Source organism: Nannospalax galili, unplaced genomic scaffold (genome assembly GCF_000622305.1).
Source record: "Nannospalax galili isolate Female #2095 unplaced genomic scaffold, S.galili_v1.0 scaffold18, whole genome shotgun sequence".
Classification (NCBI taxonomy): domain Eukaryota; kingdom Metazoa; phylum Chordata; class Mammalia; order Rodentia; family Spalacidae; genus Nannospalax; species Nannospalax galili.
In genome coordinates, this window is record NW_008346548.1 from 11,655,507 (window position 1) to 11,681,373 (window position 25,867).

General features: G+C 41.4%; 1 protein-coding gene across 25 annotated transcripts in view; it reads left to right on the forward strand.

Moving 5' to 3' along the window:
- Kalrn (kalirin RhoGEF kinase) overlaps positions 1–25,867 on the forward strand; it is a 700,573-nt gene that overhangs the window by 283,495 nt on the left and 391,211 nt on the right. For all 25 annotated transcript variants that reach the window (XM_017800540.2, XM_029568193.1, XM_029568189.1 and 22 more), the window contains exon 6: positions 1,480–1,602. In XM_017800540.2, the coding sequence (XP_017656029.1) occupies positions 1,480–1,602 (123 nt within the window). The remainder of the gene's footprint in view (positions 1–1,479; positions 1,603–25,867) is intronic.

Genomic DNA, 25,867 nt, shown 5'->3' on the forward strand with positions numbered 1-25,867 from the left:
GGGTCCAGGGTCCAGGAAGGAGGTTTACAGCACTTCAATTCTTAGCATTTCAACTAGGTTAATCATCCATGTGTGGTAGATACAATCAGGCAGAACAGGCAAGCTTAGCAAGTAAATCTAAATCAACATTTTAAACAGAGTTTTTTATCAAAATGCAGAGTTCTTACAGCATTCATCAAGGTATTTCATTTTTTTTCCCAACAGTACTCATATGTTAAGTTCTAAAAAAAATAAAAAGTTGAATATGAGCCCATATCAGCTTCATGTATTGGCTTCTATGAAAGCCACCTAATCTCAAAACCCACATTTTAGTCACTTTTGCCCCTCTGTCACCTTGAATAGGGGGCCTGGTACAGGGCAGGTGTGCCATAAATAGCAGTTAAATATAACTGAAAAAGTGAGTTCATCCTTCTGTGTAAAGAGAATAACTGGCACAGGAAAGCTGGCTCAGCCTTGGCACCTCTGATCCAGTACTCATCTGGTCCTCTGTCTCTGAGACTGGCTGCAGTTTTGAGCCCTTCCCAAACATGTATACATGGGGTACTGGGCCCAGGAAGAGTGGTCCTCTTCTCCATGGGTATTGCTCACACATTTTCTAATGGTCTCACGTCACTGCTCTGAGCAGCAAACTATACAAACCCAAACTTAAACTAGTGTGAATAGTATAGAGGGCTTCTTGTCCTCAGGAAGTCCAGAGACAAGATGGAGCTCAGGCAAGGCTCAGTCAGGGATCTGCCTCTTTCCTGCAGCCACCTTAGCTCCACCCTTCCCCTTCCCCTGTCTTCCAGCGGATGGCTGTAGCTATGTGAGGTCAGTGACATAGGACAGTCAAAGGAAAAGAAATTGCATCTAAAGAAATAAGGTTCTGTTCTGTGCCCAGAAGTTTCCAAACTTCCTCACATTTTATTGCATTAACTGGATCACATTCTTAATCCCTTTGACAATCTGAATGGTTTGGAAGCCTCATGCACTGGTCAGCCTAGATATGACCCTAAACAACTAGGCACCTCCTGGAACTGGGGTTCAGGTTAGTCCTCTCCTTGTATGCAAGCTGCTTGGAGAAAGGATGGTTGCTTAAATGAATGGCTGAGCCTCCCAGCTTGCTCTCTTAGCATCTGTCCTTAGAGCAAGGTGAGGCCTTTCTGAGGCATTCTAAAGGTTGTTTTTTTTTTTTTTTACAAAGGGGCAGTAGCTATCTGTAGATAATAAACAGCTTTTCCCTCCATCTCCTCACTTCTTTCATTAATTTTCTCTTTTCCCCTTAGGCTTGTAGAGAAACAGAACCTGTCTGTAGGTCTTTATGCTAAAACATGAAACTTGTGTGAATCCAGACTGTGGCCCACCCTGACTCTGAGAGAGATGACTTGCTTCTCCCTAGGAAACAGTTGGAGAGCTTTGTTCTTTCAGTAGCTTTGAATGTTTTGTCCTGCTTGGACCCATGACCTTTTTCATCACTCTGTCCCTTCTTGTCCCTTCTAGATGTTTGACTGGATAAGCCACAACAAGGAGTTATTTCTTCAGAGCCACACAGAGATCGGAGTCAGCTACCAGCATGCACTAGACCTCCAGACGCAGCACAATCACTTTGCCATGAACTCCATGGTAAGTGGAAAGGCCATTCTAGCAGGCTTTGGGGACAGCAAAAGAAAAGGGCGGGGGGGGGGGGGGAGGGGGAGGAAGACTGGAATCAAAGGACCTCTGACCATACAAACCCTTTAGCAGTCTACTTGCCAGAGCACAGGGCTAGTCAGCTGTTCCTACAGCAGATTATGGGTCCCATTTTACACTGTGAAAAGAATGTGCTTGGGGTTGTAGGAGGCATTAGCTCAGCACAAGGCAAGCAAGTTACCAGTTCCACTCTACTGACTTCACTGACATTTTTTTAGTCCCCAGCATGTGTGAATCACTGAGCAAGGATGGAGAAGGGCCTCAAGCTATAGTGCATTGGGAAGTGCTGAGTGAATTGTGGCTGTTTAAGGTGGGAAGAAGAGCCCTAGGGACACATGATTACTGCCTTCAAATATTTGAGGGCTGTTTTGAAGAGAAGGGAGTAGAATTTTTATGTTGGTTTAGCAGACAGAAGTGTCTAGAGGATGGTAATTTGTGGGGGGAGGTAGTACATAGCTTGCATGGAAGGGTGGGACGGACACAGTGGGAATGAGCACACATGTGATGGAATGTTCAACTAGACATGAAGGAAGTAAAGGCCATTTACTTGCAAAGTGGCCATGTGGAATTGACCTTAGTGTTTTAACTCCTTCATTTGTGACATATAAACTATAAATCTTAGAGTGTTCTTATAACTATCATAAAGCAGTTGGAGCTATCTGGTGTGTAGATGCTGGTGTAAAGATACTGATCAGGACATATAGGTCTAGTCTGGATGACACATATAATCCCTCAAAAACCTAACTTTGGAGACACCTTTTTTTCCTGCATGGTTGCCCCAAGGCTTCCTTTTGAAATCCTGTCTGTTCCTTAACCCTATTATATTCCAAACACACACAGCCTAGGAATACCTCCACCAAACACACGTTCTTCCAGTTCTTTCTTCTTGTACTGTTGACCCAGAGGGAAAAAACCACTACCATTCCCAACATATCTGAAAACCAAAGATGCTTCACCCTTTGCAGCATTGCTGCTGGGTGTGGGCCAAGTGTTAGAAAAACACAAATCTGGAGAATGGAAGGGGCCAAGAAGGAAGAGACTTTCATAGTCAAGCAGTATGTTTTCAATGTACTATTACTGGATTAAGTGGACCCTGAAGAAGAAATCATTCTAGCCGTAAGTTGTTTGTTGTCTACTGGCAGAGATAAAAACCAATCGTAGTGTATCTTGATACGTGCAGTGCCAGAGTTATGCTGAGTTAAGTAAGAGCATTAAAATCTAAGTAGTTGAAAGCAACAGAGGATAATTTCTTGCTCCTGCTACAGGTTCATCACTAGCTACTGGGGAATCTGCACATCACAAGCACCAGAGACGGAAACAGGAGCTGCCACCATCTCAGATGCTGCCAATTGTTTTGCCATAGTATAAGGCCAAACAAATAGTGGCTTTGAGGCTTTTACCTAAAAGTGACAAATTCATTCACATACCAATGACTACTTTTCATACATGTTCCATTGTCCAGGCACACCACCACCACCTCTAACTTCAAGGGGGTAGCAAGTTGAGAACAGCCCTCATAACAAGCCTAGGGAGCCACCAAAGTCTGTTAAGTAAAGATGAACATTGTAAGATTTGCACAGAAAAATCACTCTGGCTGCAGAAAAGAAGGCTAGGCAGGACAATCGACATGTGTGCTCAGGGTCAATCACAACACAGTCTGATGTCCACATTTAAATGTAAAGACTCATTCTTTCCAACTACAATTACTTCTCACCCTAGGCTTCCTTTCGTCTTGGTGGAACAAAGCAATTGGTCACAGATTATTACAAATGAAAACTCAAATGTAGTCAAGTTTGATTGTCTGTGTGCTTGTGGATTTCCCCTGATGACTTTCACAAATTCTGTGCCAGAATTTTCACATCATCCAATGGCCTGGCCCTCAGGCAGGCAAATTCATTTTAATAAGAAACAAAGATAAATATAATTATGGAGCTAAGTCTACCACCAAGCCCCTTGAAACAATGCATTATAAAGCTAAATGGAAAGGGCCTTTGGCTCTGAATTATCTGCACTATTGCTCTCCCCAGTTACTGTGGCTAACTGTCAGTTAATGGGACATTGAAAACCTTAGCTCTGGCAAATTTACTATGGAAGTCATTTTCAAGACAAAAATGAGGGAAGAAATTTATTGAAAAGAAGTATCTTCTGGAACTGGGAGAGGAAACGAGATTTAATATCCAGCAGCCAATTAGTGTGAAGCAGCCCATCCCACAGCCTCTCTGCTTTGCAGTGAATGCTGCAGAAACACGCAGAGGTGTCTGTAGCCTGATTAGGGTGGCTCTCCTTTTAGGATGCTGGGGAAGGGAAGGGAAATCCCAGGATTGTTTGATCAAATTGCTTGGACACCTGTTCTTTAGAAACACAGCTCAGTTACAGTTACCTGGGAAGGAAACCTGGGAAACAAGGTTACCTGGAAAGTTTACAGGTTTTTTATTAAAAAGGAGGGATGGCAACATCCCAAGCAGGTGAATAGAGGGAACCACAGGTTCCTTTTCCCTGGTCTTAGTGATGAATGATGCTGCCAAGAAACAGATGAATGCAAGCAGCTACTCACTACTCCAGCCAATGAGTGTGGGAATGGTCAATTCCTCAGGGAGAGTGGGGAAAAACAGGGTTTTGGAGGCTTCTGCAAATTCATTGAGGTGTCTCTGCCCCTGTTCTTAGATATTGTATACACACACACACACACACACACACACACACACACAAACTCACACATCCCTGTACATATAAGTGGATTTGTGACATATTCTATTTCAAGCTGCAGATGAGATCTATGCTATTGAATCTTGTTTTTCCACTGAATTGGGCCAGAAAAATAAAATTAAGCTTGTGGGTCCTCTCCTCTGAGGAATGTACATGTAAGCCTTTTAGATGCCTTAAAGAGAAACAAGGGAATCCTAAATCCTGTTGATCAGCCTCCCCAATTTCAGGTCTCAAGAACCTCAGGAATTCTTTTTTTAAATCATCAAACAAATAATTAAGAGTCAGCGTGCTAGATGCAGAGCTATAGTGGTATACAAAAACAGAAGATTATGAACCATAAAAGTTTCACTAGAAAGACAGGTGTTAAATATATAACCTCCGCAATAAATATGTAATTACAGTAGTCTCATGTCAGGAGAGTAAGGAATTCTATGACAGAGGATAAGAGAGGGGCTAATTCAGATGATGAGAAGGGATCAGTTAGGTTTCATGAGCAGTCAGCATTGGCTTAATAAGCTCACTGTTCGCTCATTGGTATCATTAATTATCTGTAGATTAACCTGTATACTTTAAGTCCCAGATATATCAATTTGTATATTAAAATCATCAGCTTATCACCTACCTGTTTTTTACATTTCTTTTTTCCTGTGCCTGTTGTTTCCATTAAAGATAAAATTAAAGATAAATTAAAGATATAATTCCAACTAAGATGACAATTACTGGATGTATTAGTTTTCTAGGAATACTATAACAAATATTATGGCCTATGTTCCTTAAACATCAGAAATTTAAGGAACTAGGAATATAGCTCAGTGTAGATGGTGGTAACTGGGTTCCATCCCAGCAACACCATCACATCAAAAACATCAGAAATTTATCTTCTTATAGTTTATGCTTGAAGCCCAAGATCAAAATGCCAGCAGAGGTGGTTTCTCCTGAGCCTTTCCCTGAGCCTTGAGATGGTAGCCTTCTCATGTGCCCTCATACAGCTTTCTCTCTGTGAGCACACAACTCTGGTGTGTCTCTGTATCTTGGGCTCCTTGTTTTATAAGATGCCAGTTCCACTGGCAGGGCTCATACTAATGACTTTGTTTAAAATAAGCTATTTCATTAAAGACCCGCTCTCCAAGTGTGAACACATCCTGAAGTGCTGGCACTTAGAGCTTCAATATTGGATTGGGATACAATTCAGTCCATAATACAGAACTAATTACATTATTATTAAAATCATGGAAGGAGGATCAGAAATTTCCTGTTTTAGTTATGAATAGGTACCCATAAAACCCACCAATTAAACATATGGATACTATGGATGTAATGTTTCAATCAATATGTACATGAACGAATCTGGAAGAATAAAGCTAACACTGGTTGAACTTTAGATTTTTATCATAGTAGTAATGATTCCCACCCACTAAACGCAGTAGGAAAATATCCTCTGGTTTCCTACAGTGTCTCTGGAAGTCAGGTTTCCTGAGCTCTCCTGTCTTCCTCTTTCTTAATTCTGCCTTCTGTTGGTAAAGACTTTCTCATAAATTCTCCTTCCCTTGAGTGTGGCCTTCTCTGCTGGGAGTGAGGGCAGCTGGAAGTAAGACAGATCCTGTTCTGCATATAACAGTCATGTGACCATCTGTACTGATTCTTCATGAAACAAGCCCTCACTGGAGCATGTATAAACCTAACACATCCTTATTTATAACTTTAATTAGCTGGCTCTTTGGAAAAAAAAAATGAGTTGCTAATGGCTTCTGTCTAGAGTTTTAAAATATAAAACGGTATTCATTTTCTATTATTATGACAACTATGAGGATTCATAGTAGTGATAAGAATGTGCAGCTGGGCAGTAGGAAGCCTGTTTGCTGTGGTGCATATTTTCATAGCAGGTTTACACTATTAATTCACATATTACATTTGATGGTATATAAATCAAACCACTTGCAAAATAGCCTGTGACTGTCTCTCTATTCTGAGGGAAAGTTACAAATGACAACACCAAGAAAAAAGCCATAACTGCTGCAAGAGAAAGAAATATTCTAAGCAGGTAGTCTCCTGTCTTCACTCAGAAATATTGCTGTTGGATGCTCTGTCATTACTGATTCTTAGAGGCCCCAAACCAAGATTCTACTGGACTTCTATAATAACAGAATTTCTGGATTTTAGTGGAAGCACAAAAACATACACAAAACTGTGCACACACATGTATGCACACACATGCACAGGTGTGCTGGATAGCTTTAGTGTCAACTTGACACCTGGGTTGAGGGAGCCTCAGTTGGGGAATTGCCTCTATTGGACTGGCCTGTGGCCATGTCTGAAGGGCATCTTTTTGATGAGTGATGTGGGAGGGCCCAGCCCACTGTGGGTGGTGCCACCCCTGGGCAGGTGGGCCTGTGTTGCATAAGAAAGCAGGTTGAGCAGGGGCCTGGGGAGCAAGCCAGTAAGCAGCTGTTCCTCCATGGCCTGTGCTCCAGCTCCTACTTCCAGGTTCCTGCCCTGATGAACTGTGACCTTGGGAGATGTAAGACAAATAAACCCTTTCCTCCCCAAGTTGGTAGTGGTCAGAGTGTTTTGTCACAGCAATGAAGAAACAAACTAAGACAACAGGCAAACACACTATATAAAAGTTTAAGTAGCCAAGTCTTGACCAAATTTTAGCTGCCAAGTCCCTTAGTAGATACATCAGAGGAGAAGGAAGAGGAGATGAGTCTTATCTGGCATGCGATTAAAAAAATTGGAATCATGAAAGGAGTTTGATAAAAATGTGTATTTTTTTTTTTTACTTCCACCCCAGTCCTAGAAAATAGCCATCTCTAGGAGTGGGGACCTTGGGAGCCTGCATTTTTAACAGGTTCCCCAAATGATTTATTCATATTATAAAGAATTTTTGTTCTGTGTGATCTGTTTGTATAAAATAATCATTCGCTAAAATAAAACATCCCAAGTCCCGAAAGACAGTCCATTACCAATATGATAGCCTAGGGAGCTCTGTGGACCTACACCACACAGAAACTAGTGAAAATTGTTTTAAAATACCATTTAAAACCTCTCGAAATAGTCCTAAGTTCATACAGAAAATGAAGAAACAATTATTCAAAAAATCCAAAAACTCATTAACAGTATCTATGGCATTTGAACCAAGGCCCCCTCTCTCTTCTACTCTCCTAGTCTGGTAGGGTGAAAAACCACTCATCTGCTACAACCAGGAACACAGGGTCCTCTTCCCTCCAGTTCCCAACTGAAGGACTGTCTTCTCTAGTGGGGCATTTCTAATTCTGTCCCAAGCCATGTATTAATGAAGTTAAGTTCTGGTTGAGTGTGGCCTCTGTAGAGGTGCAGCAGTTGTGCCATGGGGGGCAATGCTGAGAACATTAGGATCCCTCCTTGTTGGGAGACATTATTTTCCCTATTCCACTGAGAAGTTAGCTCCTAAGGTGGAGATATCACTAAGAAAACACACCTAGAACCATGCATAGCACTGAGATTTGACTTGAGTGTAGAAACAGAGTCCTAAATCATTCCCTAAAGGAACTTTTTAAAAACAACTATTTTATTTATTATTTTATGTGTTTGAGTGTATTGCCTGTATGTGTGTAAGTGCACCCATGTCATGCAATGCCAAGGTCAGAGGAGGGTGTCTGAACTGGAGTTATGGACAGTTGTTAGCTGCCATGTGGGTGCTGGGATTCAAACCTGGATCTCTACAAGAGCAGCCAGTGCTCTTAACCATAACCACTGAGCCATCTCTCCAGCCCAGAACTGACTTTATCTACTACAAAAGTTTAGAGGTTTAAAGCAACAGACCTTAAAAAAACAAAGTGCCCACAGGCAGGATCTGGTGAAAGCTAAGAATTGGAAATGTGGATTAAACTCTTTACCTGATAGTTTGTTTGCCAGAGAAAACTGGGGAAAGAGAAATCACAAAGGAAATTCTTTAGGCTGAAAACGAGTGACCCCAGAAAGTAATTTGAATCCGCCATAATGCACAGCAGTGGTAAAGGTTAATTATGTAACTAAAGGACAGGTGTGTACATATTTCTTCTACTTCCTTAACTGATCATAAAAACTTATTTTTTATTTTTTTTATTTAATAACCACATGATTAGAAGAAGCATTTCATTACAGCTTTAACATACTCAGTAACACATTCCAGAGAAAAGATACATCTCTTTCAAAAGTGGCTGTAAATTTTTAGGTTTACAGTTGAATTAATACAGTTATACAATATTGAACTCAGTAAAAACTTATTTTAACTGAGTATAAAATAAGGTGTGTAATATATTGTTGGACCTATAACATATTGAAAGGTAATAAATTTGCAAGTAACCACACAAAGGGAGTATGTGGGGAAAGACTTGTATGGACAAAAGAAATATATCTAAATAGCAACTGGAATGCATAGGAGCAAATGAAAATGCACAGAAATGATAGATAAGGATATCTATATAACAAAGCTATAATACCTATATACTATTTTCTCAGCCTCAAGAGACACAAAATTCTAAATAGATAATTATAACAATCTAATGTTGGATTTGAAACATTTATAGATGTAATATGTATAGGAACACGCAAGGAAAGAGAAGAAAGCTCTCCAGGAATAACTTTTTATCTGTGGGATGTGTTAAGACTTGACTTAATTAATTGTAAATTTTTGGCATCCCTAAACATCTCCAAGGTCTTATTTTAAGCAACTATGTCAGTGTAGCATATAACAATTGAAGACCAAAGGAGAAAACAATATTTGATTAAAAAATGAAATTATGTAATTTGGAAGCCTTAATAAACATGCCTTTGGCCTGCCAATGAATGAATTATATCCTCAACAAAATAAATATAAATATTAAAATGATGCTCACAGAAGCATTCCTATAGCAGCACAAAGTTGGAAATCACCACAGATAACAGATTATTAAGGAGAATTATGTTAACCTCAGCAATGTTACATGATTGCTTAGAAGCGATACTGTAATGAATGATGGCAGCAGAAACACCCACACTAGTGTAACTTGTGTACACATGCACTCTGGAGACAGCCTGCCTGGTTTCTAAGTCTTACTCAACTAATTACACGTTGTACGACCTTGAACACTAATCTTTTGTGTTTAATTTTACTCAGATATAAAATGACAGTAGTTATAATACCTCTCCTGTAAGCTTATTAAATGGATCTAATATACCTGCAGATACATACAAAGCCGGGCATCATACAAACATGATTGTAAAACTTACCTTGATAGTATCCATAGTTTTACTTGATAGCTTCTACTTTTTGTTAATTTGATAATAAAATATTATATAAAGCTTTTAATTTAAAAGTTCAGAAATTATAAATTTACGATAAAATACACTATTCATATTTATAGTGTTAGGTAAAGTTATTAATATGTTGCACACCCAACTTCCAGAACTCTTTTTTCATATGTGTCTGTATATGTATTTGTGTGACTGCACAGTGACCAGAGGTTAACATCAGGAATCTTCCTCTATTGCTCTCCCCTTATTTTTCTTAAAATTAAAATAATGTATATTTTTCAGCACCATTGATACATTTTAGAATTATAACATACAGGTAAAATAGCAAACCTTTTAGTGTTTTCAGATTCCTGCCATGTTACTCGTTGAGGTTCAGGGACCATAAATCAGTATTCCCAGAAATTGTTAGAGATTTCAAAAATCATGATTATTTTAAACATACTTCTAATAATCTTTACACTGTTATTTGAATAGTTAAAATTCTTGTTTAAAAAAATAAGCCAGGCGTGATGGTACACACCTTTAATCCCAGCACTTGAGAGGCAGAGGCAGGCAGATCTTTGTAAGTTTAAGGCCAGCCTGGTCTACATTGTGAGTTCCAGGACAGCTGGGGCTACAGGGAGTCCCTGTCTCAAAAAGACAAAAAAATAAAATAAATAAAATATACTAAGTTTAGTAGTGTTTGAAAAGAACCACAGTGTACAGAAATATTCAAACAATGAAAAAAAAATTTAAAATTCAGGTCTCCCAGTAAGGTAACAGCCCTTCATGGAATCACATATAGATATTGGCTATTTTAGGACCCCTTTGCACTGAAAATATATTATGCCTTGAGAAAGCATTCAAAAGATTTACATAAAGCATACTATATCTGTGAACTCATTAGCATACCTTTTAAAATTACCTTTAATGTAGGAGTAACATTGTTATGTTCACTGAATTAAATTGGAATTATCAGAAGTTGATTCCAATAAGACATGACTAATGGTGTCATAATGACATTAGAGGAGATGATTCAGTCAGTATAATGCTTGCTGGGCCAGCATGAGGACCTGAGTTTGGATCCTCAGTACCCATGTCAAAAGCTGGGCATGTTGGTCTGCATCTGGACATGTGAGTGTGTAAGCGTGTGTGTGTGTGTGTGTGTGTGTGTGTGTGAGTGTGTGTGTGTGTGTGTGAGAGAGAGAGAGAAAGAGAGAGAGACAGAGAGAGAGAGAGAGAGAGAGAGAGAGAGAGAATGTGTAGGCCAAAGGTCAATTGTTCTCCACCTTATTTTTTTCTGACAGGGTCTCTCACTGATTCTAGAGCTCACCAGTGCACTCTAGGAGTCCACCTTTTTCTCCCTTCCCAATGCTGGGATTACAGATGCCCAGAAAGCATTATACTGACTGCGTCATCTTCCCAGCCCCTAATGTCATTATTAGTGGCTAACTGGTAAGAACACAAGATTGACAAGATACAACACTGCTTCCAGGAGTTTGCTGTTTAACTACCTTCAGTTTCATGTACCTAAGGCAAAAAAAAAAAAAAAAAAAAAAAAATTTGCCCACTAGAATATAAGCTTCTAAGGGCAGAGGCTTCACAGACATATGCTGAGGAACTAGAATAGTATCAGACACTCAGTTGCTTAGTAAATACCTGTTAAATGAATAAGCTATTAAGAGTGCCACCACATGTCACCAACTTTGAGCATTTTAGGCAACAAAGATACAGAACTAGAAAAGCAAGGCTTTTACTTCTGAAGAACTATATAGGGCAAGACTCGCAACTCTGAACAGTGTCAAGAGAAGGTGAACAAGAACATTGCTTTTCATCGTGGATGGGCCTAGGAGACAGGAAGCTTTTGAGGTGTCAGGTGACACACACTGGTACCCAGGAACCACTGGCCTTGGTGGCCTTTAAAGTTCCACTTAGCTTGAACCTCTTTGTTTCTGAGATTCTAATCTTAAGGGGTGAAACTGTTCCTGTATGGCCCTTTGCAAACCAGAGTAAATGTGGCCTGTTTTCTGGGGGGTTACACTGGAGGTCCTGAAACAGGCCTTCCAGAGAACCTGGAACTGGAAAGTACTTCATGTGGTGCCAGCCAGCCTATTCTAACCAGTAAGTTCAACAGGATAGTGTTTGTATCTCCACAAACAGCCTTGTGGGTGGAATTTCCCTTTTCTACCCACTCAGTAGAAGGAAATACATTTTATTTTCTGATCAGCTCTGGACCCATTTATGACCTTTTGGCCCCATCACCAGCATTAAATTAGACCCAGAGCATGCACAGAACTCAGAACTGGGGAGGCAGGTACCTGCTTGTAAAACAGCAGGCCACCCTAGATTGTGTTTTATTATTTATTATTTTTATTTTATGTGTATGATTGTGTTACCTATATGTATGTAAGTGTGCCAAGCCATGCAATGCCCACAGAAATCCAAAGAGGGCATGTCTGATCCCCTGGAACTGGAGTTACAGGTGGTTGCTAGCCACCATGTAGGTGCTGAGAACCGAACCTAGGCCCTCTGGGAGAACATCCAATGCTCTTAGCTGCTGAGCCATCTTTCCAGCCCCTCTAGATTGTGTTTTAACTGTTCATGATAGGACCTAGGGAATCTGCACAGGGTTGGAAATCAATTTGAAAATCACCAGTCCAAGGTGAAGAAATTAAGCCAACTTGTATTCAATGCTACAGCTGGATAATTAGCCTGTGGAATTGGTTGGAGAGTGAGGACTAAGCCCTGTACTCCCCAGTGTCAGGAATATACAGAAAGAGCACCTGCCTGTCTTCCCCCTTTATTTCTTGCTCCTCACCAATGTTTCTAATGCCCATTTGCCTTCATGCACTGGTCTGCAGTCACCAGTGTTTGGATAGGAAATACAGGGGAGTCCCTTGGATGGGAAGAACCTCAGAGCATCACTCCAATGCACTATGCTGGCTCACTTAACCTCACAAAATCTGTTGCCCAGATTTTGGCCCAGGTCACTTCCATAAGGCTGTTCTGAGCTGACCCCTCAGGGCTTGACTGACAGCTTAGACTTCTGACTTGTGGTTGGCACTGGCTTGGTTCAATCTTCTCTCTTGTTACCTCCTCCTGGCTCTAGATTTCTCTCCCCTTTGCCTTACTTCTGGGTCTCTATGCACAGACATGGCACCTCTTTTCTGACATTTGTCCATTGTTCTCTGGGGCCTTCTGTCCCTACAATTCTTGCCCCAGGCTATTCATGGGATATTCTCTGTGTCCCCTGAGCATTGTAGCTCAGCTCACCCTCACACTTACATATACTGACCAACAGGACTGCCTGCTCACTGCCAGGTCTGCAGCTGCCAAGGAGTTAATTTGTATGAAATTCAGCCAATGCTGACACATGCCTCTTCTTTGAGGTCTCCTGGAGTCAAATGAAAGGCACGAAATGGTCCATGAAATCTAGTGTGTCAGATGAGATAATGTACACGAATGGCCTTAAACTGTGAAACAGGACACATATACCAAGTATCAACAATAATAGCCACAATAATGCTGCATATGCTGTCCTGGGCATGGACAGTAGCTAGCGAAGAGCCCCAGTGAGGGCCAGGCACTGATCAAGGGCATTCAGTGAAACATTTGCAAATCAGGAAATTCAAGAGATGTGAAAAGTCAGGACCAAGTGAACAGCTGGAAGTGGAGCAGTACAAAAAGCTGGGGTCAGAATTTATGACACGACTAAAGTCCTGGAAATAAAGAACAAAAAGATTTCCTCCAACAAGTTCTTTTGACGCTGTTCTCAAAATATAACCAGAATCTGGCCTCTCGTCACTCTGGTCTAAGCCAGCATCAACTTCTGCATCTCTGCTTCTACAACTTAATCATCTACCACAGTCACCCAGGACTTCTACTATTCCTTGATCCCCGTGGCCTTTGCCCTGCTGTTCTCTCTTACCTAGAGTCCCTTCCTCCAGATAGCCATATGCGTCTCTCTCTCACTTCCCCCAGAGACAAACCCAAAACTCCCCCTGGCTCTAACTTTTGTAGACTCCCCAAACCCAGTATGCTCTATTCTTTTTCCAGCTGTGTTTTACATATCACTGAAATGCATGTCTCATAGATACACTTCAGTTTACTGTCTGACTCTCCTAATTCATCTAAGCACCATGGGCATAGAAGTTTGTGTCTTGTTTTCTGTGTGTGCCACACCTTGGCAGTTGAATGAATAAATGGATGAATGATAAATGCATAAGATAACAAATTTAAAACTTTAGTATTAAGGCTAAACACTGGCTAAAGGGGCAGTAACCTTAATCCTAAACTTCTTGTGCTCTATGGAAACAGTCTTGTTCCTCTGTAGCCTTAGGTTTACAGGTAGTTATTATTGCTCCAAGAAGGAAGAGACCTGGAGTTCACCTGACAGGTGTTTCTGCCCATTCTAGAATAGGGCTATTCTGGGAATTCCAGGGCAAGTCAGCTGCAAAATAGGGAGGCTTCAGAGATGGGGTGTTTTTTATTGAATTCTCTCTCCAGAGAGAATGGATATGATTCTTTTCTTAATATCTTGGGGAGAAATCTCTCTTCACCATATCCCATGTCCTGTGGTGACTATCCTGATTCTTTCACATTTAAAGCAAAGTAAAACAGCATGGTGGGTACAAGCATGGGCACTGGGTGCCAACTGCTGCTCTGTATTTCCTTTCTCGTGTGGCCTTAGACAGGGAATTCAGATTCTTATCACCTCCTCTGTAACCAGGGGATAAGGGCAATGCCTTTGCTGGGAATACTGCTGGGCTGAACTGTGGTCTTGCTTTTAGGCACAACACTTGGCCTGGTATTGTGCTTGGCAAACGTCTAGCTATTGTTGTCTGGTCAGGAGTGCTAGAAAAAATGATTCTTGATTGGGACAGGTCCTCAGAAGTCCCAAACATTCAGGTACATATCTATTACCTGGGACAACCTGTTTAAAGTGAAGATTTGATGTGGAAGGTAAGGAGGGGCCTGAGATTTTGCATTGCTGTCCAGCTTCCAGCTCCTGCTGCAGCAGCTGCCACAGACCATGCTTTAGCCAGGCCCTGTACAAGGTACAAATGAAATGCTAATGAACACATTTCCTTAACATTTCAGCTTCTGATTTCAATGTTAAAGATAGCCTAAAAAAAAAGAAAGGAAGAAAGGAAGAAATGAAGAAAGAAAGAAAAAAGAAAAAGCCTAAAATTACTACATCCCACTACACAGAAGAGCTGTGTAGTTCCAACCACTTTCTCTGCTGGTGACCCTGAATCTAATGCCAGCTGCACCTACCATTTCATTCATGCAGTGAGGCTGCACACAGATACCCCCCTCCCCCAAAGATTTCTCTCAGCACTGAGAAAGGAGGAAGGGGATGCTTCTCTTTTTTTTTAACCTGAAACTGCTGGGCTTCTGTGGCCCTTGTACATATGGCCAGGTGCTTGTTTTCTTGCCTGTTTAATGGTTTGTGAAACAATTGCTGGAGGAAATATCTCTACAACCAGCCAGACCAGAGAGACAGAAGGACTTGTGGGCCAATGTTATCTTTGCTGAGCACTGGGCCTGTTCCTGCTCCTTTCCTCACCTCAGCCAGCAGTGGCAGATGGCTTCCACATGGCTTGACCTACTGTTCAGCCAAACCAGACCAGATAGTCATCCATCATCTTCCCTATTTGACCCCTAGGAGGGCACCTAGTGGTTTGTGAGAGGCAGAAATTAGATGCTTCACTCAAGCTACAAAACATAGTAGCTGCCATAATGTAGTTTCAAGCATCCACAGATATTATGCCAGATGTTACTGTCCCGGTGTCCATATGTTTCGAGGTGGGATCAGCAGGTTTACACGGTAATATTAACCCAATTAATCATAAGCTGATGCTTTAACAACTCTAGGACCCAAAGTGAGCTTGGGATTACAAAGATATAAGTGATGCACATGGTATTATTAAGCTGGGGAGAGGAGGTGAGGCTGAGTGCTCTCCATTGCTTTGGCAAGGTCTCTATTTTTTTACTGATACTGGTCATAATTCACAAAGCCTCCGAAACCTGTATGGAAAAATCTCCAAATACTTCTCATAGCTCTCTTTGAGTGTGACAAAATTAAAACAAAGTAAGTCGCACAGCACAAGAAAAAGTAGCCACGAGAAAAAGGGTTAAGCAGAGTAGGAACCAGGAGGCCTGGGTTCTGTCTCATTCCATCTCTTTCTTCGTACCTTTGAACAAATCATTCAACTGATTAAACAAATATTAAGTACCAACTAGGTGGAGTCAAGAAATGTCTGTGTTCCTTTATTGTTTCCTAACTATAAAATGAGACTGTTACATGAACTTGGCTTCTGAAAAGCTTTAAATAAAGTGAATTTACATTCCTAATTAAAGCAGTATTCATTGAAACCTGCCTATTTCACTATATGTAAATTGCATTCCAGTATTCAAAAAAATAAAAGGTTTTCTAAAGTCAAAAGAGATTTAGGAATATGAATAATTTTAATGTTGACTACATACAACTTTGCTAGATCTATTAAAGATATATTAAAATATTTTATTTCCAAAAAATTTAGTTTAATCAAATCTGGCCAGGTGTGGTAGTTTTTGCCTTTAATTCCAGCACTCAGGAGGCAGAGGCAGGTGGATCTCTGTGAGCTCAAGCCCAGCCTGCTCTACATAGGGAGTTCTAGGCCAGCTGGGGCTGCAGGGCTACAGGGCTACTTTGTCTTAAAAGGAAAATAAAATTTGTTTAAAAAAATACTGGAAAACAAAGACCTCTAGATAGGCTGACTAGATTCACCAGAAGGGCAAGTAGTGGGGAAGGGCTGGGGGGGGGGCGGCAACACAGCAGACAGTAGCAGGGGTATCAGAGTATAAGGGCTCTAGTCGGGGGAGGGAGGGTATGGGATGGTGCCAACTGGGAAGTGGAGGTGTAGTCGAATAAGATGGTTTGGGATGTTCTGTGTGACATACACACACACACAATGGATGTTCTGTCTGATATACACACACAAAAAAATCAAATTTTTGTAAAAAATGTATTATATTTGAGAAGGAAGCATGGTAATTTACATCATGCTAATTAGTAGAGGTGATAAACATTACCAGTGAAATCTGCCCAATGACTTTATAGACATACACAGGTGCCAAGGATCCAAGTGCATCCAATTATGACTACTAATAATCAGTTACATACAGATCAGAGATGCAAGTGCCAACATCTCAGTGTTAGCAGCAAAAACAGTGAGTCTTTCTGCAAGGAACAATATATTCTAAAATGAAATGGGGATCTGTTTTAAAGGTTAAAAAAAACTCATTCAATTTTTTGTCTTACAAGGCTTATACTGAGTTCAATATTGTATAACTGTATTAATTCAACTGTGAACCTAGAAACTAGTACCCGCTTGTGAAAGTGATGTACTCTTGCTCTGGAGCGTGTTACTGAATATGTTAAGGCTGTTGCTGAAATGCTTCATCTAATCATGTAGTTATTAAAACTTTTAAAAATAATGATTAAAAAAACAATAATTCTTCAAAGCATAAAAATTTGCTCCTTAATAATTAGTAGATGTGAAAAACGTTACCATTTAAATCTACCTGATGACTTCATATCCATGCTCAGATGCCAAGGAGCTCAGAAAGTAACCGACTGTCTAGTAATAATCAGATACATAGAGATTAGAAATGCATGTCCAAACATCTTAATGTAAATTGCATTAAAATGATTTTTTTCTGTATGAGACTGTGTATTTTAATAATGAAATGGAGATTATTTTTAAAGGTTAAAATGTCATTTAATTTTATGTCTCATAGGGTTTATACTGAGTACAATATTGTATAACTGTAATAATTCAACTGTAAATCTAAAAATTTACAGCCAATTTTGAAAGAGATGCATCTTAGCTCAGGAAATTTTTATTGAATATGTCAATGCTGTTGTAATGAAATGCTTCTTCTAAGAACATGGTTATTAAATAAATAATAAAAAATAAAATGAATTACATATACAAAACATCTTCCTAAATATACCTGGTTTGGGTATCAATTGATTGGGCCACCACAGATATTTTCCAGTACTGGGGCCACAGGTTATATACCTTACCTTGTTCCATTTTATTTTATTTTGTTTTAAAGAAAGAAAGAAAGAAAGAAAGAAAGAAAGAAAGAAAGAAAGAAAGAAAGAAAGAAAGAAAGAAAGAAAGAAAGAAAGAAAGAAAGAAAGAAAGAAAGAAAGAAAGAAAGAAAGAAAGAAAGAAAGAAAGAAAGAAAGAAAGAAAGAAAGAAAGAAAGAAAGAAAGAAAGAAAGAAAGAAAGAAAGAAAGAAAGAAAGAAAGAAAGAAAGAAAGAAAGAAAGAAAGAAAGAAAGAAATTTTAAAAAATACTGGAGCCCCTAGCATTATTCACAATGGGAAAGAAACTACAAACAACTTTTGTGTTTCAGGAAGAATGAGGGCTTGGCTGTAACTCAGCTGATCAAGCACTTGCCTAGTGTGTGCAAAACTGTGACTTCAAGTCCCAATACTGAAAACCAAAAACCAAATTGGATAAAAATAGGAGGTAGAACATAAATCCCATTAGCTCTATCACCCATAGATAGAAAGCTGATGTTTTGACTATTAACTTTGGTGAGAAGGAGAATCTCCTTTGTTTATATTTAAGGACACAATTACATGTGGTCTCTAATTATTGATATATAAATTTTTTCAAAACCAACTTTTATATGTGTAAGAAAATTGAAATGGGAAAAGACCCTTCAAAAAAGTTCCCACCACTGTGCGTAACTGATACAGAATAAATATGTAACAACTAATAATGTTCAGGTGTGCTTCCTTAGTATACACAATATTTTTCTCAGTTGAAGCAATTTTGTACTATATTTTGTACTGATTTGGTTAATATTTCATTTTCATTTGATACGAATGGTTTGCTAAGCCCCTTGGCTCTTGGACAGTCATTTGCCCGCCTGCCTCTCTTAGCTTTGGATTTGGAGTCAAGGGTTCCAGGACTTGTCAAAAGGATTGATCCCTTAGAGAAAGTGGCCTCTAAGTGATGGTTAGACTTCACCTCTATGATGATCTGACAAGCTGATCACTATCTCCATATTCATAGTAACTGTTAAAATGCTATGATTCCATTAACGGGTATGATTAAACCATGCCCAGGACTCATTCCTAGAAGAGATGACCTGTAGAGCACAAAATAAAAGACCCCACACCCTGCTTGGAGATGAGGCCTCTACCCCTTGGCAATCGAGTCCCAGAGAAGCAGAAGAAATTGTTCTCTTGGGTGAGGACAAGACATTCTCACTATGGGTACTCTAGATGTGGCAAGCACATGCCTAGGCAGTGGAGCTGCCTCCAAGAAGTCTGTTCTAAGATGCATAGTCCTCTGTTTTTCCAAAAAGTTATGGAAGGACACAGTGTTCAAAGAATGCGGCTCAAAATGTACTGATTCTGAATTCTCAGATCTCTCTGGGTCAAGAAAACCTTGTAGATAATTCAGAGCTCTCGTCAGTTAACTTCTAGGGCACAAGTGTCTGCCAGGAAAGGATTGCAATAAGCAGGGTAGGTGGATACATGTGGCAGGCCCCATGGAAAGGGCCTCTTCCTGGGAGTAGTACAGGAGATTGTGTTCTCCATGATAAATACTGGGACTTTTTATTTTACCTTTTGTCAGAATAGCTGATAGACTTTCCTTTTATTGTGCTTTTTACTGACACTTAATTTGGTCTGTACAAGTTGGGGAATCTAAGGACAGTCTGCTGAAACTGGATGAGGGAAAATACATGCTATTTGTCACATTAATTAGTACATACAAGGCAACTGGCTGTTTTGTCTTATCTCATGTACTACACAGAGTGTCAGATTCAGAGTGGGGACCTAGACCCATAGGAATATGAAGTTTGCCCCAAGTTTTAGAAGAGAAGTGAATGGGATTCAAATAATATGCAGTCTTGGCAGTGATCGTCCCAGCAGTCAGCCCCAGACATAGAGTTTAAGGTTAGTAAAATCACAGCTTGCCTCAAACAATTGTCTCTAGAAGAACTAGTGTTTCTTTTGGAGTAACCACAAAAGAAACCTAATTCACACAAAAATATTTGCCTTTTTTGATGGAAAGCTATTATTATCTTGCAAGCAACTTGGCATGTTTTCATAGCCAGTTGGGATAAGCCAAGAGCCATGTTCAGAAGTGAGAGCCCTTTCTGCATGTCTGAGAGCTCAAGATTCTGCCAAAGAGTTCTTTTTTTTAGTTTTTAAATTTTATTTTATGTCTACGAATGTTTTGCCTACATGTATGTAAGTGTACCACATGCATGCAATGCCCATGGAGGCCAGAAGTAGGCGTTGGATCCCTTGGAACTGGAGCTATCATCCACTGTTAGCTACCATGTGGATTCTGGGAAACTAACCCTAGTCTTCTGGAAGAGGACCCAGTGCTCTTAACTGCTGAGCCAACTCTCCAGGCCCCTCTGCCTAGTGGTTCTTTCAGGAGTGTCACCACTCCATTGCTTTCAGTTGCTCACAGCAGAAGACAAGGCTGAAGGAGGAGGAGCCCTCCACCCTGTGATCTTCAATTAATAGCTTTGGGAGTGACCCCCCCCCCAAACGGACAATTTTACAGGTAGCAAAAGTAAGGGAAGGATGCCAATATATAGGGTTTTCAAGTTAGCAAGATTTTGCTGGACTTATATTTTTTTCTGCTTGTGACCAAAATGATAGGGAAGGTTTTATGGGGCAGGATGAGGAGGATGGGAGGAGGAAGATGGGCTATAACCACATTGCATTCTGCAGGGTAGATTATGGTTACAGCTCAGACTATGCCCTACTACTACTACTACTACTACTACTACTACTACTACTACTACTGCACAGTGTGTTTAGATAATTTAATGAGGCAATTTTTAAGGATTTAAGAAGATACTCATTGGCTGGGTATAGTGACTACAGCTTGAAATCCCAGCTTAGACACAGAAACAGGAGGATCAGGAGTTCAAGGCTAGGCTCAGCTACATGAGTTTGAAGTCAGTCTAGGCTACACAAGACCCTGCAACAAACCAGCAAACAAAGATACTCATCAAACCAGTTATTAGTGGAGTTATTGTCCTCTCGTTAGTCTGAGAAGCTCAACTCAGGAAAAGGGGCTGAAGAGTAGGAAGAGAAAGATGGTCAGGGCCTTTGGTCATGTGAAACATGAACTCAGAGAGTCCAGCTCTAGGGATCTAGCTCACACTGCAGGGCAATGAACAGAGCCAAGATGTGGTGCCCATGGACAGCAAGGCTCAGCTTCATATCTCTAGGGTGGGCAGCATTACTATCCCTAGGCATTGCTGACTCAGAAATGGAACGTCTGAGATCACCTAGCTCAACTCCCTTGTTTTACAGGTAAGGAAACTGAGGCACAGAGGAGTCGAGTGACATGTTAGGTGTCAGTGCTGGGACCAAAACACAGATCTCTTGCCTCTTGGCCCAGTGACAATGATGCCCAATGGACAGCTATGCAGATAGAAATGCATCTGGGAATGGGACGGGAGAATGGGAGAGCTCTGCAGAGGGGAAGAGATGGAGAGAGCAGCTATAGCAAATGAAAAAGCCAAAAGTGTCAAGTTATCCATTCCTGCTGGCTGTGTCCTAAGGACAAACATGACTCCCAATTTTTAAAAAGAGGCAGAACAGTTACACAGAACCACAAGATAGATTGACCAACGGCCCAAGAATGTCATTTATGTCCAATGACAAAGCATCCTTATTTATTCATTTTCTTAGTCCACATTTTAAACCTCCCTCTTTCCTTTTTGGGTGTTGGAGACCTTCCCTGCTATTCTCATTTTGTTTGTGGCTATCTTTGTACTCAGGGACTACTACAGTTCAGAACTCATCTGCCCATTTCTCTCAGGCTCTAGGTTAAGAATATGAACATGTTGAACTTGGGCATTGTAGCTTTGCTGGGTGTTCTGGCATTCTGCATAGGAGCCTATGGAAGAATAGTGAGCAAATACATGAGTCAACATTCCCATTATCTCTCTATTGTAAGGGATATTGCCTCAGCTTCTTTTGTGAAGCACAATTATTTGTTAGTTTTAGCAAGAGATTTCCCTGCCCACTGATAAGGAAACACAAAAGCATTTACTGTGCTTGTCACTAGAGTATGATGCTATGCCCTGGTCTTTTAGTTCATTTGACTGTAGTGTTCCTCTGTGATCACAGGGTTGGGGTTGAAGGGGACCTTGGAGAGCTGCCAACTTCCCCACTCCCTCAGGCATGGGAAGTCCCTTCGCACCAGCTCTGCTAGTATCTCAAATCCCTTCTTTCTGTCCTCAGTGACTTGCCTCTCTCTCTCTGTGGAAGCTTACTTCAGTTTGCTTTAAATTATAGCTATTTGAGGATTTGTTATAAGTGGTGAACCCCTGAGGGCCTGGAATAGGTGGGCAGGAATTCTGTCTCACTCTCCTTTGATCTCCCACAGCCCCCAACCACTCTCCATAAATATTTGAATGAATGACAAGCTGTTAACAGTCTCTAGAGACAGCCACAGTGGGACATCCATAATAACTAGAAAGTTCACTTCCTGTGTTCCCTGGGTGAAAGGAGAATGTAAATAGGTGGTGACAAAGGGCATCCTTAGGACACATCCAGGGACAGGATAATGAACATCTTACTCTTCCTGCTTTTCTTATATCCCATCTGACCAAAGCTGTGCACAAGGCTTTTCTCTGGGACAGGAAAACCCAATACTATAGATAGATCTGGAAAAAATGGAAGGAGGGCAACCTTCTAGGCTCTGAACTTGTTGGGAGGACAGATTTATGAGGTACTGTCAGTGCCCTACCCACATTCTCATAGCCACCCAGATGATTGCCATGCAGATGGTAGCTTCCTGTATTTCTATATTATGGTGGCTTTCCAGCCTCTAGAGTATGGTGGTTCCAGCTGCAGTGTCAGGGAGTTACCCCAGGAAGGACCATCAACCAGTGAGCAGTGGGACTTGGTGTGTCAGTAGCCCAGATTCTACACACCTCTCAGTGGGATTGCTTGGAGGTGTATTTTATGGTTTCCTCAGAGGTCTCCAGAGAGACTGACCTAGCTGCTCATAGCACTAACCACTGAAAAATACATCCCTTATCTATCCACCTCCCCTGTCCCTTAGTGTGTTTTCTGAGAGAATACCCAAGCCAACTATCTACCCTCAAATCTTTGCCTCAAGGCCTGCTTTGTGAAGAACCCAAATACAAACAATGACAGGAGCAGGAAACCGGAAGACTTCAGTGTTATCTCCTAGAACACAAAACTGTTAAAATCAGTATATGCTGCTTCTTCTTCTTTCCCTCTTCTATTTTGAAGTGCAGCGTTTTGTTGTTATTGTTGTTGTTTCTGACAATTCTATACATAGAGTATAATTTTTCACTCAAATTTGTTCCTAACTCAGAAAACAGTGGTGCTGATAACGATTCCTAAAATTTTAAAGGATACTTACCGGACATGACAACAGCCAGTGATATTCCAGCTCTTTTAAGGGAATGCACTATGTGGCTCATGCACCACACTAAAACAGAGATGGTGCATGGAGGTCATTAGACATCAGGATGGATTTGTGCTTTAGCACCTCACTTAACCTTCTGAACTTCCATAGAGACCTTTTAAATTAAGAGAGACCTTACCAACCTGGGCCAGCTTTGGGAACAGCTAGAATGAATGGCAACCGTGAGGGAAGTAGGAAGGGAAAATAAAGGACCTTCATTAAGCTTCCCCAATATTAATGAACTACACAGAGCTCATAGAGCCCACAGAAAATGCTGCTGCTGAAGAATATTTATCATTATCTGAGATTTGTAACAAAGAGTGAGAATGCGTGAATAACCTAACTTCCTGGTCCTCCAGGCAGATAGAGTAGTACAGAAGAGCTCCCCAGGGATGCCACAGTGTTACAGGGTTGCTATGACACCTCAGACAATAGGAGGTAGAAGTTTAAAATATTCAGGACCTCTGCTGTGTTATATTGGGGGGGAGGTTCTTTGGTCTTCTTCCTTCCCGGAGGCCTAGTAGAAAGCAATACATGTGCTCACAAATTTTTAATAGGCAAGCAAATATAGGAATGAATGTAAACAAAACACAACAGGAAAGGAGACAGCAGGTCAAGAAAGTCCCTGCAGATACTTTTAGGGCCACCCATTGGTGGTTTTGGGGATCAAGTAGAGAAATGTTCTCAAGTCAAGCAGGGAGAAAGGGGTCCACAGATCTTATTTTTAGCATGGAAAAATACCATGGCCTTTAAATTTTTCTTTTTTTTTAATGAAACCTTGGTTAATGGTGAATGCCTTGGCTCTTTGGGCAGGAAGTGAGAAGATAGGAGATGTGAAGGACAACATGGGTTGGTGTTGTACCATGCCTTCTTTACCCTCGTTGCCATATTGTAGGAGTTGTAATTCCCTAGGCACAGCTCTCTCCTGAGTAAGAAAGATGTCTTTGCTTCCTTCAGCTTGTCCCTTGATTCACTGCTTCCAAAGAATGTTCTTGGAAAGATTATGCCATAAGAGTGACTTCATAAATTGGTTGTGAGGATTACATAAGATAACACCTGTATTAATGTACATTCGTCTTTGGTTCTCCAGACTGAAAGATCTCAGCTTCTGTCCTTGCTGTCTGCCAAGATTTTATGTCATACAGAAGGACTTTCCTTTGGCCTATTACAGATACAACAGTCCAGCCTCTCCCAGCCTCTCAGGCTTTTATTTTGGGTAGCCCCCTTCTCCAAATACACACCTGTTACAAGTTCTCCTCAGGTCAGCTGTGAAGACCCTAACCTGGATTGGGTCCCCTGCCAATTGGGGGCAAGAGGCGTGGAGTCATGACCCATAGACCCTGGGAGTCATGTAGAAGCAAGCACTAATCGAGGTGCTGCAGGCTCGTTTAATGCAGGAGGGGGCAGGCCTTATATTTCCTTTTTCTCTGCCCCCAAGTCCCTTTAGTCAGCATATCGTTTTCTGATTGGTCTGCACCACGCAGTCTGGCAGCAGTCACCGGGCTCGCGAGCAGGGTACGGAGGCATGGGCTCCTTTTGGCGGGCTATTTGCAGACCAAGAAGTGAAGTGAATTCTTGCTGAATCCCAGGGCTCTGAGTCTGTGCCATCTTTGGAGGCCTCCTGCTACGTTTCCACCCTTTTTCCTTAAAAATGACTGTCCAGCAAGAGCCTGTAGGCAGCTCCGCCTCAGGATGACCCCAGGATCATGGACTGTGCCTGTCTTAGGTTGTCCTATTCGGGCATGAACCTTACCCATCATTGGAGCATGGGCGTACACGTCCATGTCCTGGCTTAGGTTGATTCAGTCCCACAGGATCTTACCCATCATTGACTACCAGCACTCAAAGGGGTATCGTCCCAGGGGATCAGTCAAGGTGGGGAATTATCACTGATCTGTACATTTGTGCAAGCCAAGTCTGTTGGGCTGCATAGGGTGGGTTGAAATCATCTTCATATATTGCTCTGAGGGCCTGATACACTGAGTGATTGAATTTTTTCTGACTGTGGGAACAAAGAACAAGGCATTTAAGAAGTAGAAAGAGAAGAATACTTATGCCTGTCAGGAGTAGGTAAGTGATGATCCAAGACGGGTCTATAGCACGCGCTGGGCACCCCGGCGTGGTGTGCGTGGGCACACCTGGAGAGTCGCGGCGGTCCTGGCCACAGGCGTCTGCTTCTCTGGTCGCGCAGGCCTTCTCGCGTGTCCCGGCTCCATGTCTCCTGGAAGCAGCAGCGGGTGGGTCGCTGTCTGCCACTTTTGGTGCTGAAGGTGCCTCTGCTGCTGGAGCATTGTCCAGCCGTGTCTCCGCCCTGATTTCACCTGTGCACCCTCCTCAATATGCGGGGTTTACTGGCCACTGGACCTGGCGGGAAAGTACGAGGGCGGCTAAAGCTAAGGTTCCGCGAGTCAGTGACGGAGGAATGCTGCCTCCGGAGAGGCTGGATCGCTGAAAGCAAGACGCGGGACTCTGCTTAGTCCGTGTTACAGCTTTTATTAAGTGTGCAGCTCCTAGCTTCTAGTGATCCAGCTCTCTATTATTGAGGAGCGACTGGGATATTTATACCATGGGGGTAGTGGTAAAGGCTTTGGCTGATAGATATTTGTGAGACATTCTATTTGTATATGGAAGTGGGTTTCTGCCATGCTGCCAGACTGCTGACTACCTGAAAAATCACACAGGAAAGCATGGTATTCCTAGAGCCAAAGGCCATGTTTATGTTATGGCATTTGTGGCGGGCCCTTCAAAAGGAGAGGTAGGAAGATGCCAGGAA